Source organism: Astatotilapia calliptera, chromosome 20 (genome assembly GCF_964374335.1).
Source record: "Astatotilapia calliptera chromosome 20, fAstCal68.1, whole genome shotgun sequence".
Lineage (NCBI taxonomy): Eukaryota > Metazoa > Chordata > Actinopteri > Cichliformes > Cichlidae > Astatotilapia > Astatotilapia calliptera.
In genome coordinates this window covers 36813252-36831925 of record NC_137441.1, presented here as the reverse complement: position 1 = coordinate 36831925, position 18674 = coordinate 36813252, and the positions used below count along the sequence as shown (strand labels likewise).

The 18674-nt window shown below is 41.5% G+C and overlaps 1 protein-coding gene across 2 annotated transcripts in view; it reads right to left on the bottom strand.

Moving 5' to 3' along the window:
- Window positions 1-18674, bottom strand: part of camkvl (CaM kinase-like vesicle-associated, like) — a 45311-nt gene that overhangs the window by 8220 nt on the left and 18417 nt on the right. Inside the window, exons 1-5 of one of the 2 annotated variants that reach the window (XM_080295136.1) lie at window positions 7751-7769; window positions 3903-4009; window positions 2748-2879; window positions 2424-2498; window positions 988-1126 (exon numbers count right to left, since the gene is read on the bottom strand). In XM_080295136.1, the coding sequence (XP_080151262.1) occupies window positions 988-1126; window positions 2424-2498; window positions 2748-2879; window positions 3903-3997 (441 nt within the window). In that variant the 5' untranslated portion in view covers window positions 3998-4009; window positions 7751-7769. Of the gene's footprint in view, window positions 1-987; window positions 1127-2423; window positions 2499-2747; window positions 2880-3902; window positions 4010-7750; window positions 7770-18674 lie in introns of those variants that run through there. The other variant, XM_026153385.2, reaches the window with a different exon arrangement.

The following is an 18674-nucleotide window of genomic DNA, read 5'->3' as shown; positions in this document are numbered from 1 at the left end:
GTCCAGCAAAATAAAGTAGTTGACTCTGCCAAATGTAGCTAACAGCACTAGCAGTGAGCAGTCATCACAAAGATATTCACTAAGATGAAAAGACTTTCTCTAGAACCTTAGATAAAAGAAAAGTTCACAGCAACGCTGCTCTATTCACCTGAATGTTTGTGTTATGATTAGGCCAGATTAAGAGGCAATTTAGTTTTTTTCACATCAGGCATGCTTAAGTCAGAACAATAACACTGATAAGTCAACCTGTTAGCAAGACAAGCAAAATTAAGATGTAATGAACCAGCAGATTTAGCAATGTAGCTGGAATATGTGCAACAAATTATCATGTTGTTTCTGGACCACGACGAAGCCAAACCCAAACACACTAACACAAGTATTGGTTTCCCTGTAAGAAGTCATTTCTAGTCCTGCATTTATTTCAATTTCACTTTTATTCGATTTTGATTTGGTTTGATTGGTTTATAATCTGATTTCTGCCCCTAGGTTTAAGCAAAATAAAATTTCATCTTTTACCAGTAGAGGGAGTCTGAAGCCCACGAGATGTTGTAGCTCATTCCTAATGGTTTGATGATGTCCGCTAAAGATATGAATCTCTCTGCATGCGTGTCTGTCACTAGAGATTGTTTCAAGCCATAAAGACAGTGTTTACTCCCGTGGTAACAATGTTATCAAACGTTCAGTCATTACCGGGATGGCAGAAGTATGCTTTTATGTGTCTCCAAAGATTTTGTGCTGACTAAATACTTAATATTGCTTTCTGGAGTGTGACGGCGCTCACTCGACAAAGTTAGTTAGTCACTAATCTATTTTTATCTTTTTATGGTAGTGGCACTCACTACACACACACACACACACACACACACACACACACACACACACACACACACACACACACACACACACACACACACACACACACACACACACACACACACACACACACACACACACGCCATAAGACACAGAAAGGCAGTCAGCATGTACCTTCAGGTTCCTGTGAACTATGTTGAGGGAGTGTAAGTATGCCACAGCCTCCAGGACTTGTCTGATGACATTGGAAGCGTCTCTCTCTGTGTAGTTCCCTTGGTCCAGAATCCAGTCAAAAACATCTCCTCCTGTGGCACTGCGTGCAGTCGCGCACACACACACACACACACACACACACACACACACACACACACACACACACACACACACACACACACACACACACACATGCGTGCACACAGGCACAAGTACACGTATTACTAAAAATCCCATGACATGTAAAAGGCTATTTTGAAACACTGTAAACCACTTTCAGTCTTTTTGCAGCACAGTTTCCTTTTATTTACGAAGGATAAACAACCTTCTCTGCTAGGCTGGAGCCAGCACTGCTGAGCAATTAAGAACGATACTATTAGTCATTACCAGTGTTGGTCAAGTTACTTGAAAAAAGTAATCAGTAACTAATTACTGATTACTTTCCCAAAAAAGTAATCCCGTTACTTTACTGATTACTTATTTTCAAAAGTAATTAATTACTTAGTTACTTAGTTACTTTTTAAAAACCCAATTTACAACCTGAGTAGGTGATAAAGCGATAGATCTTTCAGCCCAATTCTACTTTTTCTGCATAATCCATCATACAAAATGTAATCAAATGGAAAAGTCTCTTTTTTTTAAACTTGTTTTATTAGTTTTAATCTTTTAACTTTATGCATCAAGCAAAAATGTAATTATATGCAACATTCTGACTGGAAGAAATTAGTTTAACATTTAAACTTTGCAATAGTAATCCCTTACTTTACTCGTTACTTGAAAAAAGTAATCAGATTACAGTAACGCGTTACTGCCCATCTCTGGTCATTACTCTAACATACTTAGTTACATTTTGAGATGAACGATGACAATGATTATCATGTAATGCTTCCAGCAGGAGGTCTGGTGCCTGGGCTAATGTGTGAGCTACACATAAATAGCCCGATGTACACACAAATGACTGCAAGTGCAGTTTGTCTTTCTCTGTTTCAGTAACACGGCATAAATAATGTGTCCACTCTGCTCCAGTCATTATTATTGCTTTCAAATAAAGCTGCAAATATCAAAATGCGCAAGTCACAAGTGATGTGGATTAGGTGAGTTCTAGTGTATCGATCCCAAGCTCTCCACAGAGACTCTCTTGTAGCAGAGCAGTGCTTCAGGAGCACTGAGTAATGTTGAGTGTTACTAAGAGCAAATATCTCATCAAATCTAACACCTTCCCCTGTGTCTGAGGGGAACAACAGAGCACACAGTAATAAGAGGATAGACTCAACTCCTACCCTCGAGCTGCTGGATTTGTGTTACGGCACATGCACAAAAACGACACTCAAACAGATACTGACAATGATGTTAACGCGAGAAAGACAATCGGTGGAAAAGTTCAAAGAAATGCTCACAGCTCCTGGATGATGAAATATTCCTTCCGAGTCTCAAACGTATCTATCAGCTGAAGGATGTTTGGATGGTTTACCCTGGAAGAGGCAAAAGAAGTCACAGGCTGTAGGACGCTACGTGCAAACGTAAGGTGCTAAGGAGTCTGTCAGGTGACTAAATAAAGCAAAAAGCACAATTCACATCTCAGCTTACAATATCAACAAGAATTATTGCACAATTCATTTCACTTGAAAATTAGTATATCCAAACATTCTCTCCTTCTCCTCCTCTCCGCCTTTCTCCATTGCTCAATCATACATCCATCTGTTCACAAACTGATTGCGTACAGTTTCAGAATCATGATTTCGTTCTTGGCAGCCTTGCGGACTTTCCTGCCATCTTTCTTGAGGAATTTCTTGCAGACAAACACCTTGTCTGTTTGTCTGTCCTTTGCCAGGCACAGCTCGCAGAACTCCTTCCTACGCGATAAGAAAAAGAAATGGACAGAAAGACAGACAGACTGAGAACAGCAGAAAGAGTAAATGCTGGAAGAAGGATGAAAGTTTCTGATATTTTTTGTATGAGAGCGCGGTCCAGGAGAGACAGAATAATATTCAAATTAGGGGCACAAAGAGTACACTGGCTGCTTTGGTGAAACTCAGTGAAATAATTTAATTAGGAGGTGAAGCTTTGGATAGAAGGGTTGAAATGGGTCTTACAGCTCCCATCAGCTGGGCGGCATTAGGTTTTGAGCCTTTGGGGCATTCAGTACTTCACCCAAATGGATTCAGGGAAGCTTCGTGATGGAAAATTAAACTGCAATGTTTCACAATGAGAATGAAAAAGAAAAAGCGATAAACACAATTTTAAGAAGCACATGTACAGGCCTACAGCAAAAGCTTTGCACTTAATTCTGACTTAATGTGTTTTTAAGTTTGTGTGTGTGTACATGCACGCGTGTGTGTGTTATATAAAAGATGAGCAGAAATCTCTGAGGCCAGATGCTGATGTTGCCATATGGCCTTTTACACTGATTGGTATTTGTGTGTATGGTTTGCATGCCTGCCTGTGTGTGTGTGTGAGTTCGTGTTTCTCGAAGGGGTGCGCAGAAGAAAATGGTTCGTTTTCAGCCAGTTGAGCAGCAAACTGATTTTCAGAGGTTTTACGCAATATGTCTAAATATTTTTTGAATAAATAATAGATCCAGTGAATAAACAGTAGCCTTCGAACAATGTGTTTCCTGAACTTTTACAATCAAAAATATTGAGACAATTGGCTAAACCGGACAAATTTGTCACATTTGTCTGTTACACACCAGCATCGCGCTGTTACCTTCTGTCATTCCTGCAGTGAAACCTTCTAATATGCCAAACCAAAGCTGTGGTGAGAACTGTCCAGTTCAGAAAATAACTCATGAGGTGAATGAAAACCTTGTGCCTGTGAAATGTTTACAATGGAGAGGAGGGAAAAGAAATCCGTGCATAAAGCTTTATAGCACTCACGCTCGCAGGACTTGTCCGAACTCATACTTGTCTGTGACATCAGATATGGTGTCATACGTTCGCCCATCTCGCAGGGCAAGGCACCCAAATGGCATGACGGCATTCACCTAAAAAGAAACAAAAATGAAAAACGAAGAGAAAGGTCTTTGAGTCACTTCACTATTGGGGTCAAATAAATTATTCTGAAGATGCCTTCAGGTGACAGACAGATAAAAGGAAACGGAGAGGCACAAACCAGCGTATTAAAGAGGAACAGAGTTACTGATGAAACACTGTGAAAGCTTCCCAGTTGTTGAAGTCAGAAGAGACTGAAGGAGCGTCATTACTATTAGTCTTTAAAATATACAGTACGATGGAGCGCCACAGATACAACCGTGTCAGTTTCAGAACAAATGTGAATGCCGATGCTTCTGGCAGCCTGGTTTATGCCAGCCTTGTCAACAGACCCTAAGCTACCCACTAAGCTTCTCTTTACTCTGCTAAAGTCTGCAGATTCAGTGCAACGTCTGTCAAGTTCAAGTTAAACTTTATTTCTAAAGGGCAGTGTCCCTGCATCCCTGAAGCAGCTGGTTTCTTCACCAATCGCTGGACTGACACCGCTAGATTTTAATGACATAATTTCTTTTGTTCACAGTCTGTCAGTGTTGATATGACACAGAATGACTTTTAATGCTTCCCTTTTATCTCATCGTAACTCCTGCTGCTAGCCTCGCATATACTGTATATAATACTGCACTGGTCTTTTCACCTGATAGTAACTCATACTGTTAACACTGCACATACTGTATGTAATACTGTATATTTATATATAAAATCTTCTTATCATGTCTACCTTAAAATAGCTTGTGACCCCACAGGAGGTTCCAAACGCCCAGGTAGAATATGAAGGATCTAGATAGTGAATCAGCAATCGATATACCATCTCACCACAGTCCTCAGGCAATCCTCACCCACACCTTTTAAGCACACCATCTACTGTAGGAGACAGATTCCCTGGAAACTTCACTCATGCATCCTCAAGGTCCTTCTCCTCCATCACGTACTGTTACCTGAGCCTTAATATCGAACCTATTCCCATTTGTTGTATAATTTCTATTGTTTCTATCTCCGAGTCTCTTCAATTGAGTTAGGAAATGACGCAGTAGGGAGGGAATGGGACATTTGAGAAGGAGCTTTGATTAATGTGAGTAATTGCATTGAGAGAGCCAGTAATGTAAAGATGACTTCATTGTTTATTGTGTAACAGCGAGAGAGAAAGAGAGAGAGGAATAGCCAGATATGTATAACAGGAGAGAAGACAATCCTTAGCAGAAATGGCATTTTGTGGGTGCTAATTTAGGATTAAGGAATGAATATCAGTGACATAAAATCCTCTCTCTTCTCTTTGTGTGCATGACATCACCAGTGTAGATGATAGGGCCAGAGATGGGTCTGTCCTGTGATGGAGGAGGGGCAGGAAAGTACTGTGTAATCCCAGTGCTGGCCGTAATCTTTAATCTGTACCCCTAATCCAGAGTGCTGGGATACAATGTGTGTATGTGCAGGCGTATAAAAGTGTGTGCCTGAGCAAGTATAAAGGCTGATGCGGGTAAGTCGCAAGTACAGATAGAGGTTTGAGCAGGAGGGTGCGTGCCTGTGTGTACGTATGCATCCATATGTCCATCCTTGTGTGAGTGTAGTGCCCCGGTGAGATGGGAGGTATTTAGTGGTGAAAATGCACAGTACTGCCAGAAGATTATGTAAGCGCAACAACAATCCCATGACAAGGTCCAGGACGGTGAAGGTGAAGCTGGCATGAATGGAGCACATCCATCCCTCTGGGAACAAAGTGTACCCGCTGAAATAAAGTAAAGGCTGCCAAGCCCCAAGTATTATTCTTCAGAAGGGTCAGGAAATGGGTTTGCCAAGAACTTTGAGATGCTACGTTTTCAGCCCATCCCTTTCTTGCTCTGTCCCCATCTGCAGACACTATACACACTATTAAAATAAATCTGTTTCTGCCTTTACACTGGCATTAACGTTTTTAAAAACTTTTCCTCCAGTTTGTTTAACAGTTGGTGTCGGTTTAGTTGAAACTTAAAATGAAGCACTTCACTTCTTTGTGTGAAGTACAAATTCCCAGAGGGTTTGAAATGTGGATGGCCTTAAAAAGAACACTAAATAACTGTCTGTGCTTTCCATTTGGAGGGATGTAATCAGTCCAGGGTACTTTCTTTCAGTTACAGTGTATCTCACCTTTTCTCTCCTTGTGCCAACAGAGAATGTTTCTCAGACTGCCATAAAAACACCGTACCTGCAGAATACTGAGTCAGTGCGAGCCTCGAAGTTGACGAGGAGTAGGAGGAGATATATGGAGGATATGAGGAGAATGGAGATGAGAGGGAAGGACTGGAAAAGATGGAAGACGAGGGAAAAGGTGAGAAATAATGGGAACAGAAAAGCAAAGTGAAAAGTGCACTGTGACTAAGTGGAAAGGTGGATAGAGAAAATAGTGTACATGAGAACAGAACAAAGTGTGAAACACAGAACTGCAGAGGCAGACTGAGAGTACCTATCAACCTCACAGCTTCACAGCTATCTGTGTGCAAATGCTTGCACAGGTGAGTGTGTTTCTTTGTGAGTGTAAGTGTGGGCACATGTGGCTGTATGTGTGTATATGTTAACAGGCTTTGTCAGACTCACTGTGTTTGGTAAGGGTATGAAAGGATGTCCCCGGAGTCAGAAAGCACTTGAAGGCATGACAGGGCAACCTCTCTGTAAGAAACATTTACAGCCACCAGCCTGAATATGTGCCACAGATTTGCAGGTAGCACGATATCAGGGATAAAATGAAAGCATTGAAGTGCAGTGCAACATTCCAGCCTTTCTAAGCGATGCCGTCACTGATCTCTCAGTGGCAGGTTCGCCTTTGAATCAGCAGGTCTGACTGCTGTGTGATGTGGGAGTCTCAGCATCACAAGAAATGTTTCCTTTTAACATTTCCAGATTTTTTCAGTCATGCCTTTTTTTTTTGTTGCTAATGGTCAATCTGTGATTCAAACTCGCTATGTGGAGGCCAGTGTTGGTCAAGTTACTTGAAAAAAGTAATCAGTAACTAATTACTGATTACTTCCCCCCAAAAGTAATCCCATTACTTTACTGATTACTTATTTTCAAAAGTAATTAATTACTTAGTTACTTAGTTACTTTTTAAAACACAATTTACAACCTGAAGAGGTGATAAAGCGATAGATCTTTCAGCCCAATTCTACTTTTTCTGCATAATCCATCATACAAAATGTAATCAGATGGAAAAGTGTCTTTTTTTTAAACTTGTTTTATTAGTTTTAATCTTTTAACTTTATGCATCAAGCAAACATTTAATTATATTCAACATTCTCTGACTTGAATAAATTAGTTGAACATTTAAACCTATTTTCTGCACATTCCAGCACATAAAATAAATTTTTTTGTTTTTCAATTCAATTCAATTCAATTCAATTTTATTTATGTAGCGCCAAATCACAACATAAGTTGCCTCAAGGCGCATCATAGATACAGAGAAAAACCCAACAATCATATGACCACCTATGAGCAAGCACTTTGGCAACAGTGGGAAGGAAAAACTCCCTTTTAACAGGAAGAAACCTCCAGCAGAACCAGGCTCAGGGAGGGGCGGGGCCATCTGCTGTGATTGGTTGGGTGAGAGAAGGAAGACAGGATAAAAGAAATGCTGTGGAAGAGAGACAGAGGTTAATAACAGATATTAACCTCTGTTTTTACACTCAGTCTTTCAAATAGATGCAAGTAAAACACAGCAAAAAATAAATAAAGTCAAAGACTCAGCGGTCCTGTTGCTCTATTTTCACCTGTAAAGCAGGAGTGGGGCAGGCGGAGGGTTACCCTGGTGCAGGTGTGCCGCAGCGGTCAGTGGAAGAATCCGCGAGTTTCTCTGTGAGTTTCCCATTACGTCGTAGCTACTCGGTGCTTGTTGGAAGTTTAGGGGTTTTTTTCGCTGTAAAAAGAAGTTTTCTTCCCACGCACAGCGGACACTAATGTTTTTGTCACTTTTTATGGAATCAAACTCAAAGTAAGGTCAGTACTTCCACGCTTTAAACGCTGCACGCTCATACTCTCTCCGCACTGATATATGATCCATTGTTGATCTGCACACAGCTGCTGTCACCAACGTCGCACTCGCTTACGTCACTGTCATGAGACATTCTCGCAATAAATCACGGTTTTAGTAACGCAGTAACGCAGCGTTCCTACGGGAAAGTAACGGTAATCTAATTACCGTTTTGCAATAGTAATCCCTTACTTTACTCGTTACTTGAAAAAAGTAATCGGATTACAGTAACGCGTTACTGCCCATCTCTGGTGGAGACATGACTGAGCACCTACAGGTGGGAAAATGTATTTTTATATTTTTCATTTTAATAAGAAGGGAGTAACTAATGTATGATTTCAGTACTTACAAAATAAGTCAGTGTTTCTGAGGGATGAGGAACTAACTGTCCCTTCATACTGCCTCTAATTAGACCACAAAACGTAACAAGCGCAGAGCTCAGGAGACTCAATTCAGCTCACACTGTCAAACGTGGTCAAAATAAGCACTGAGTCTCCTATAATTAAACAAAACTGTAACACAAATGGGAATAACATGATTTACATGGATCTTAACTCACTTCAGCTGAACTTTTGAAATTTTAAATAAGAGTCCATCGACATTACTTAATAATGTAGAATTCAGGAAACGCTGGCAGGGAACAAAAAAGGCAGCCTTGTAACAACTGCAGAGTTTGCTGCGTACTTTCCTTATATTCTTATAAAATGCACACCCATTAACACACACAGGCACACGCACACTTCGGTGTGAAGCCGCACCGAGCTATCCGAGACATCACACTTCATCTTCGGCACCCCTAAATCAAATTGCCGGTGCACAGCTCTGCGTTTGTGGGTGTCTGTGTGGCTGTTCACAAGTGCTGTGTTTAGGCTAAAATGGAACAGAACAGCTTTTTATCGGCTCATACAGGAAGTGTTTCAGAGGTTCTTGGCGTCAAGGTTATGATTCTGCTATTTAACGCCACTCATGTCTTTAGCCATTCTGTCCCACTTGGCACAGGCTCAGTCGGCCTCTCTGGAGAAAAAGCAAACGGTCTCTTTCTTATCGGCAAATCGACGCTGTCTCAGGGCTAAACACAAACAGAATAACAGACACGAAGAAACGCAGTAGGCATGCGCTGTGTGTGACAAGGCGCTATGTCTACTTTCCCTTTGGATGTGCTGCCAGTTTTAGAAAGCTGAGAATAATTGCAAATGGATGTTATGTAAATATTTCACCCACTGCTGTGTGAAGCTGCTTTTTGTGTTGTCAGTCAAGTGCTTAGTTGTGTCAGTGTGTCCTTGTCACTGTCAGACTGATGCTGCTTGCAAATCGACAACATTGTCATTATCTTCATCACCACAATGCAAATCCTGATATCCACACAATTCGATTAAGTCATGCTGCACTGCCTTTGTTAAGAGGTGACTGGAGATGCACAGTATAATAAGATAAACGGCACCAAAGTGTACGTGTCTGCATGTGTGTGTGTTTGTGAAGGAAAATATTAACAAGTATGTCGATGTTTGCCTCCGGAGAAGAATGAGAGCAGCAGATTTGCTTGAACGAAACATGACAGGCCTCGCATGTCAGGTTGCATATGCCTCCATACGCAGAGACAGTATATTTTTCAGAGCTTCGCTACAACTGTCCTTGGCAGAGCAGCATGCTGAATATATCGGCCCCTCGTTAGTGTTAGACATGCACTCTGCCTACCTCACAGCATCAACACAGGCGCCCAGGAATAGCATGTTTTCACTTTAACCATTTCATCTGTGCGAATGTGTGTGTGAATGGGTGGATGACTGGATATGTAAAGCGCTTTGGGGTCCTTAGGGACTAGTAAAGCGCTATATAAATACAGGCCATTTACCATCTCTTTCCCTGCCTCTCCAGCTTTCTTCTCTCAGTCTTTCACTTGTCCTGAAAGCTTTTGTGTCATTATTGTTTCCAAATCCTTGACTTAGTCAACCTGTAAAGGTGATCATTTCAAACCCAGGCTGAGAAATGGAGGAGCCGGGATAGGGAGAGGCGACATCGGAGGTTAATACTGATACAGCAGCCACTGATATGCAGGAAGAATTTGGAGAAAGAAAAGAAATCTATCCTGTTGTGACCCCCCCCCCCCCTCCCTTTTTCACAAGGGGTCACCGCTGAAGGTAGCTCCACATGTTTGATTTGACAGATTTTTGCATCAGGTGCCCCCAAAAGGATTCATGTCTCCCTCAGGACCAAACTGGGATCTTTTGCTTTGTAGATGAACGTGTGACCACAACACCACGGAGCAAACTGGTGTGTGTGAGAGTAAGACGATTAAATATATTTAAAATGTACAAACAAACCTATTATGTGACAGGAGGTCATTTTCTGAGTCCCTAAAAGGCCTTGAGAGGGTTATTAAGCAAATCATTACCTCCATGTTTCATACTTTTAATACGATTAAAAATAATAACCATATCTTTGTTTTTTTTCTGCCCTCGCCTTGATATTCATGTGCTTGTTTTTGTGTGTGCAAATCAGCGTGTGCCTCTTCATCCATGTATAACGAGACATGACAGCTGCAGCCTGTTCCTTATTGATCAGTCAGGAGCTCCTGTTATTTACTTGACTTAACACAGAGAAAAGAAAACAAGGCTGAAATTGACTTTTCATCATGGAACGCTTGGGGGTTTAAAAATCCTTCACATCAAGTCCACAACATTATGTAAGAATTGCATCAGGTGCAATTAGGAAATAAGCCCTTTCATATTGCCATTTATGTCATTTTGGTCCACAAAGCACATCCCCAGTAAGAATATAATGCCATTAAGCAGAAATTAGTCCACCAATTCCTACTAGGCTCATTGCCTGAGTAGACAAGTGTGTGCCCCATATTGAGCAGAGCACACAGCAGAGGTTGGTCCCAGACCTTATCAGGATGCTGCCACATGAAAGTGGGACAAATAAAAGAGTTGTGAGGACATGACAGCGTACACAGGAGAGAAGGATGAGAGGTATGAGAAAGAGAAGCAGATGAAGGGCCAATTATCAGCGCTTGATAAAAACAAATGTAGTACATTTACTTGTAGCACACAAGCATGAACAACAGACGGTGAATGGAGTATCATCTGAAATACACACACACACACACACACACACACTCACATACACACATACACATTTGGACAGTAAACTTATAATATGAAGAGTTATGTGTGTCTAAATGTCACATAATGGCTGTTATGCATGGATATGATTCCTGTGTCGCATCAACATCTATTACATTTGTTTCTTCCACTGCGCTCCCAGTAAGGGGTCTTCTTCGAGCTTGTTATAAGCACTAATTCCTTCATTTCTCATAGAGTGGCTCTCATCTAAGGCCTGTCTATGTGTGTGTGCGTGTGTGTATCGATGCCTGTGTGTGAGGGAGAGAGACAGTTAATGTGTTTGTGTGACTGCGAGGCATGGCAGAAACAGGCTTAATAAGGAAACACACTGATGAAAATTCATCACATCGGCCCAGAGAGACGGAGACAGGAACCTCTTTCCAAATGCAGACATAGGAAATTTAGCCAAATTCATCTTGCTGCACACGGTCGCTTTTACTGCTATTTCTGTAAAGACATTTGCTGACATAATGCATGTGTTGGGCTCTTGCCCTTAAGTTTTACTATCACACTCAAACCTAAACCTGATTCTAACCTGACACTTGAAATGTGAACAGATGAGAACCGGCCGAAATGTTCCTTCTTTCCTAAATATCTTCACTCTGATAGTGTTAAAGTACAATCCAAATAAAACGCGTGCACACACACACACACACACACACACACACACACACACACACACACACACACACACACACACACATCTATACACATATGTGTGTTTCTAAACGTTTTACGACTCTGTCAGTAATAGTAATACTGTCAGCTTCAACCCCCACCCCACTGTCTGCCCTCTGTTTTCTGTCCCCTCATTAAGAGAGTGGATGAGTGCATCTGTGCAGGTCTTGCACAGTAAGTGCATCCTCAGGGAGAGGGGCCACAGAGTACCTTTTGACAAAAGTGTGTGTGTGTGTGTGTGTGTGTGTGTGTGTGTGTGTCTGTGTGTTTGCCTGTAGCTTACGCAGAATGATGCAATACCTGGCTGACAGGCTTGTTCTTTCTGACACCAGAGCAGCCTGAGGCAGGACCTGCAGGCATACACGCACAGACACACACACACACACACACACACACACACACACACACACACACACACACACACACACACACACAGTGCCTATACAACTATACAACTGTCAGACCGAATGATGGTTAGTGATAGCTTTTTCCAAGTGTGTTTGTGTAAGTAACTTTCTGACAAAAACTGACTTCATCCATGAGTCGGACACATACTGTGGCATACAAAATCACACACAGACGAGGAGCGAGCACTTCCTCCAGAGCGGAATGGAAAATCACAACAGAGCTCCACATGACAGTAAGTGAGAGCGAGACAGAGTAAAAGGGAGGTGAGTAGAGGATCATAAGCAAGTGAAAAAGTAGACTTCATGAATATATTATGCAAATCTATTGCATAAAACATGTTGGTGCATTTACACGTTTATAGTTTCTTCTCTCTCATAAAAGAGGAACTGTAAAAAATACATTTATACCAACAAAAGCCTGAGCCCCCACCTCCCCCGTTCGCTCTCCCTCGCCCTCTATTCATTCACTCCAAATTGTGGTTTTATTCATGTTGTGTTGCCTTGTCTGTTTTAATGCCTTCCTCTTTATATAAATACAAGTATTACGATGCAAAAACGTTGCTAATCTTGTTAAAGAAAACCCGAAGGCCTGATGGTAACGGGAAAATTGGGAGCTGGAGTTAATAAAATCACTGCTGTTCAGAAATACGGTAAACAAAGTTTAAAGGTAACGTGTCTAGATTTGAGCTGAATGCATAAACGCTGCCGTGACGTGTTTTCTATGGATTTTAACATTATAACATTTACATTATGTGCATGAGTCAGTTTTTCTGAACTGCAAATGTCTGTAAAAGATCTCATGGACATCGATAGCTGTTGAAACATTTCAGTGTAGATCAAGTCGGAGGACCAGCTGACAGACCAACTGTTAGTTTAGCTGGCAAACAACTTGGTGGTGCATCTTGTACTTTGCTTGACATTTGGTTACCCTAATCGATTGCTCAGCTGTTTGCTGTGACCAAGGTCAAAACAAATGCTACATTCAAAAAATCCTACGTGTTTAATCTTTGGATACTGTTTCGCAAAGATGCAGATATGACAAATTCATCTGTGGTTTTCAATATTAAAGCAAGGTGGGCAACTCCAGACCTCCAGGGCCGGTGTCCTGCAGGTTTTAGATGTGTCCTTGATCCAACACAGCTGATTCAAATGGCTAAATGACCTCCTCACCATGTCTTGTAGTTCTCCAGAGGCCTGGTAATGAACTAATCATGTGATTCAGGTGTGCTGACCCAGGGTAAATGGTAAATGGCTTGTATTTAGCGCTTTACTAGTCCCCATGGACCCCAAAGCGCTTTACACATCCAGTCATCCACACATTCACACACTGGTGATGGCAGCTACATTGTAGCCACCCTGGGGCGCACTGACAGAGGCGAGGCTGCCAGGCACTGGCACCACCGGGCCCTCTGACCACCACCAGTAGGCAACGGGTGAAGTGTCTTGCCCAAGGACACAACGACCAAGACTGTCGGAGCCGGGGCTCGAACCGGCAACCTTCCGATTACAAGACGAACGCCTGACTCTTGAGCCACGATCGGCCTCAAGATCTAAAACCTGCAGGACACCGGCCCTCGAGGCCTGGAGTTGCCCACCCCTGTATTAAAGGGTTCACCTAAGGTTTTGTGTCATTGATAAGGATGTCGAGTATAAGTTATATGTGAACCTTAAACTGTGTGTTGTAATACGTGTACATTATAGTTAGAGCTGGGCGATAGAACGATAACGATATGTATCGCGATATAACTTTTACTCGATAGAGAAATTAAGCTATCGCGATAGACCTCGCCGCTCTTGTCCTCTTTTTTTTTTTTTTTTTTTTTTAAAAGGTCAGCCAATCCAAATAAAGTAGCGCAGAGCCGAACCAATCACAGCCGCAGTGTCACGTCGCGTCACTTGTTACGTACAGCACAAGTGCCAAGCCGCACGTGTGTTTGTTTGGGAAGCAGCCAGCGGGTAATGGAGCCAGCACGTAATGGAGGAAATGAGTGTGCCGACTAGAAAAATCAACCGAGCGTGACCGAAGAGAAAACAGATGATGGTTCCAATGCCGGAGAGATTGTCGAACGGAAGAGCCATAGAAGTTCCGTAGTTTGAAGGTATTTCGGCTATTTCAAGTCTGACAAAAAACAGAGTAGCGTGCACTGTAAATTGTGCCGAAAGCAAGTCTGGAAATACAATAAACTGGTGCATGCGTCACACTGTGCGCCACGTTATTGTTTCGGTGAAATGAATTTCTACAATACTGTTACTGTTAATTCTACTCTCTGCAGTGTTTAAATGCTTACACATACACACAGTTACTGTCTGTCCACACATACGACTCGGTTCTGCTTCTATGCCGCAGCTTTGTTTACTTTTTCCCACCGAGGCTTCTAGACTTCTGATTGGCCAACATTTCTGCACGGTTAGGAATCTAGCGCCACCTGCTGCTTTGGCATGTTCATAGCAGCGTTTTCCTTCATTTCTCCCTTTATGTGCGGACGGGATTATTTTTTAAAACGGAAACGGAAAATCTCCGTTTTCAAAAATACCCGTGTACGTGTGGACGTAGCCTCAGTCTCTGACTGGAAGCGCTAATTCGTCATTCGGCTTTTGTCAGACTAAAGTAACTGTTAAAACTGTTTGAAAAGCTCAGCTATACAACAAGGAGAGATTGAGAATTTCCTTTTAGTTCTCAGTTTATTTGATATTGACAAAAGTTAGTCAGTTTTGTCTGTTCTTCTGTAAAACAAACTAAGATTTATTTTTAGAATTAATACTTTGTTTCTAAGTGGAATTGACAATTTAGTCTGTTTCGTTTGTTCTATTTTGAAACTTAAACACTTTAGCGGCTGCCTTTTGTGTAGTTTGCAATATTTGCCTTTATTTATCTGAAAAAGTCTCATGTTCCTTAAGTACATCTACCCTGTTGAACTTATTATGGGAAATAAATATTTAAAAACAAGCTGCTGATTATTTCACATTTTACTTGTGAGCAACGGCACATTTAAATCTTACAAATATAGTTATTTGGCTTATATCGTGATAGATATCGTTATCGCCTGAAATGAAAAAAACATATCGTGATATGAAAAAATCTCATATCGCCCAGCTCTAATTATAGTACCATTTTATCCATCCATCCATCTTTTTCTGCTAAAGCAGAATTACCTCCACCAGCCATTCCAGGGAAACACTGAGGTGAGGTGTTCCCAAGCAAACTGAAAGAATTAACCTCTCCAGTGTCTACTGGTTCTGCCATGAACCTCCTGCCCATGGGAACGACTCACATATCAGGCATCCAGGAGGCATCCTAGTCATATGCCTGAGCCACCTCAATGTAGATCTGTTTCTTGGCTGCTTAAACCGGCGTATATTTAACCGGTATTATAATGGACTGAAATTCTTGACTTTCCCAAATAATCAGTAACTATCTGACTCATCACCAGAAGTGAAATGCAATAGCCTTCTTTCCAGGGGCAGGTGTTGGTTGTATGAAATCAAGTCAAATGTTTAATTATTTTTCTGAGAATTCTGGCCTTGTTTTCCCACTAATCTCGTATTTCTTTCCCAGGAAGTCGAGATGTCTAAAAATGCTCACCCATGTGGGGATTAGTGCTTGGAAACTGCCAGCCTTACACTATAATGAACACAGGGAAAAGGACCTTTCAGACAACACTGATTTGTAATTGTAATTCTGTCAGCCTGACATTAACACAAGAGCATTACAAGCAATGTTTAGAAGCTGTGGGCTCCATTTGTCTGCTCTTATTTTGTCAGTAAATTTTCTGATTCTACAATAGGACATCTGCACAAATGAAAAACATCAACCATTACCAAGCATTTTATCATCAGTTTATTACATTTGTGCACTCACTAAAACGCATCGACACAAAAACCAAATCAGAGTCAGAGTCTCTGTTGAGACCAAGTGGCTTGTTGAACTTCACTTCTGTGTTTTCCAGCATTAATCAGAGCTTACAATGTAACAATAAAAGTGTGTGACACATTCTTCAAGTGTGTTATTAATTGGAGCTACTATACAACGCTTCCTCTTGATTGTGCTGTGTCTGTATCTTTGTCAGAGCAATAACCTCAGAACAGCAATTACAGAAATGAAAAATCAACAACAAGCCAAAATGTTTTATTAAGGGTTTCAGTAATGGATGCCAGTGTGGAATCACACGCTTAATGTTCACGCTTCCCTGCTAGGAAACATTTGCAAAATGCTCCAGTGCCAAACACAGAACCAAGAATTAAACGTCGCCTGTCAGCTCCTCACCCCGTCACACCGTGTCGACATGAAATGCTTGATCAAGCCAAAAGGACAGAGAGAGGATATGTTTCATGAGTTTGGGATCATGAAGGGATGCCGTAATACTCATAGGAAGACATGCAGGAAGCTTACGTGACAATCTTTTAGGCAGTGTGCAAGTGTGTACTGTAGATGTGTGTTTGTGACTGGGTCACCAGGGAGGAGCAACAACCTCTGTCAAGTGGTTTTCCTCTAAAAAATACACAATGTGTCAAAACGCAGCTCCCTCTAGGGCCATGAGCTGATGCAACTTTTATCAACCAACGTGAATTCTCTGCGTGTGTTTGGGGCACTTTTGGTTACACTTAATCCACTTTCAGATGCTCAAGAGATGCTTATGTGGAGAGAGAGCTGTCACACACACACACACACACACACACACACACACACACAAATCCCTCTTCAGTCTTTGACAACACATACAGAACCACAAATGTACCTACCCAAACACCACCTACACGCACTCAGACACACAAAAGAAACACACATGCACACGTACTTTGCCACTGGACTTGTTATTATTCTCAGGTGAATAAATTAAACTGCAAAACCTTCTTTCCCAGCATCCATCGGTGTATGTGTCAGTGCGGACGTTAATGTTTTTGTGGGTATCTCCATTGATCACGACTGCATTAATTCATTCCTTTTGTGACCAAACATGGCCTTTGGACGCACCGCACAGAGTGCCTCTCCAAAAACCTGGACTTCAAATGAGAGGCTCAATCCACACCTCGCTTTGCAGGCACACACGCGCACATACACACCCACACACAATGCACACATACAGTAAACAAACTAAGACACAGTAAAAGAGACACGTAAAGATGTGCACAAAATTGAATGAAAAAACAAACATTTCTTGCTGGTTTTCCCAACCCGGCTGTTCTGCTAATTTTCATCAAAGCAACTGACTCCTTTTGCTCACTCCCCTCGCTTTCTCCTCCTCTGTTTACATCACGTGTTGCATGTCTACTGACTATGATGCCAGATAGTGATAGATTGAAGTAAATGTGCCTGTACGACCAAGAACAGAAGGTCACTTTGCTGTTGTGCATCAAAATAGCCCGTGTGTCTCATACAGTTATCCAAAGATTCTTCTTGACTGTTTTGAGCCAAACCTCGATCAATAAAAACTTCAGCAGGGAATATGAAATACAGCCTGTCGTGAGCTGTAACTCCTGGATCGACTGCAAGATGTTTTTAAAAAAAGGTTCCAAGCAGCGCTCTATTATGGTGACTTCATTTCATCAGTTATTAGACAGGAACAAAACATCTTGTGGCTGTAGATGGGCGCTTACTTTCATTACAGTAGCCTTTTATTTATTTATTTTTGCTAAATAATACAGTTGATGGTATGTTAAGCCTCACATTTCTGAATATTCCAGTGCATGTTAACCTGAAACAATCTGTTCAGCTTTTCCTCTCAGCCAAATTTGGCTTCTCATTATCTTCCCATGGGTTGTCTGTGAGTTTTCAGATTCTTAGTTTGTGCGAGGTGGCCGTAACATTTCTCCACTTCTGCAGTAATCTGCATCCCGAAGGCTTATCCCTCACACAAGCACGCATAGCTACATAATTCAATTCTAAACAAGGGGCATTTATAATTAAAAGGACAAAGGATGCAGCTGTTACATTTAAAATTTATTTATTATTTTTTGCAAATGGAAATGGTGGTAGCCGATTTGTGATGTGATGACATTAAAATATTATATCAGAAATGGGTTTAAGCAGAAAGAGAACCAAACACCATACCTTTGCTATAATAGAGGCACCTATTATGTACCATCTGAATGCAAATGCACAACCACTTGCACGCGTGCATGTCTGTGTGTGACTTGGACAAGCACAAGACTTGCGGTTGCTTGGTCTCAAGGTTTAAGTGGGTGAGACAGGGGTTAAGCGATGGGATAAAAAAAGATAATCAAGATGGGAAAAAAAGAGAAATAAGAGGCAGCAAGGGAGAGGATGATGAGGATGATATATGGCTGCTAGCATGATCCAGTTTGGGCATATATTCAGGACAGATACGTAACTGCACACAGATGGCTCCTCCCCACACACACAGACACAGGTCAGAGAACCAGCACTTTTGTACTTGTATTACACTCATAGTTAGACCACATCAGCCATATATATATATATATATATATATATATA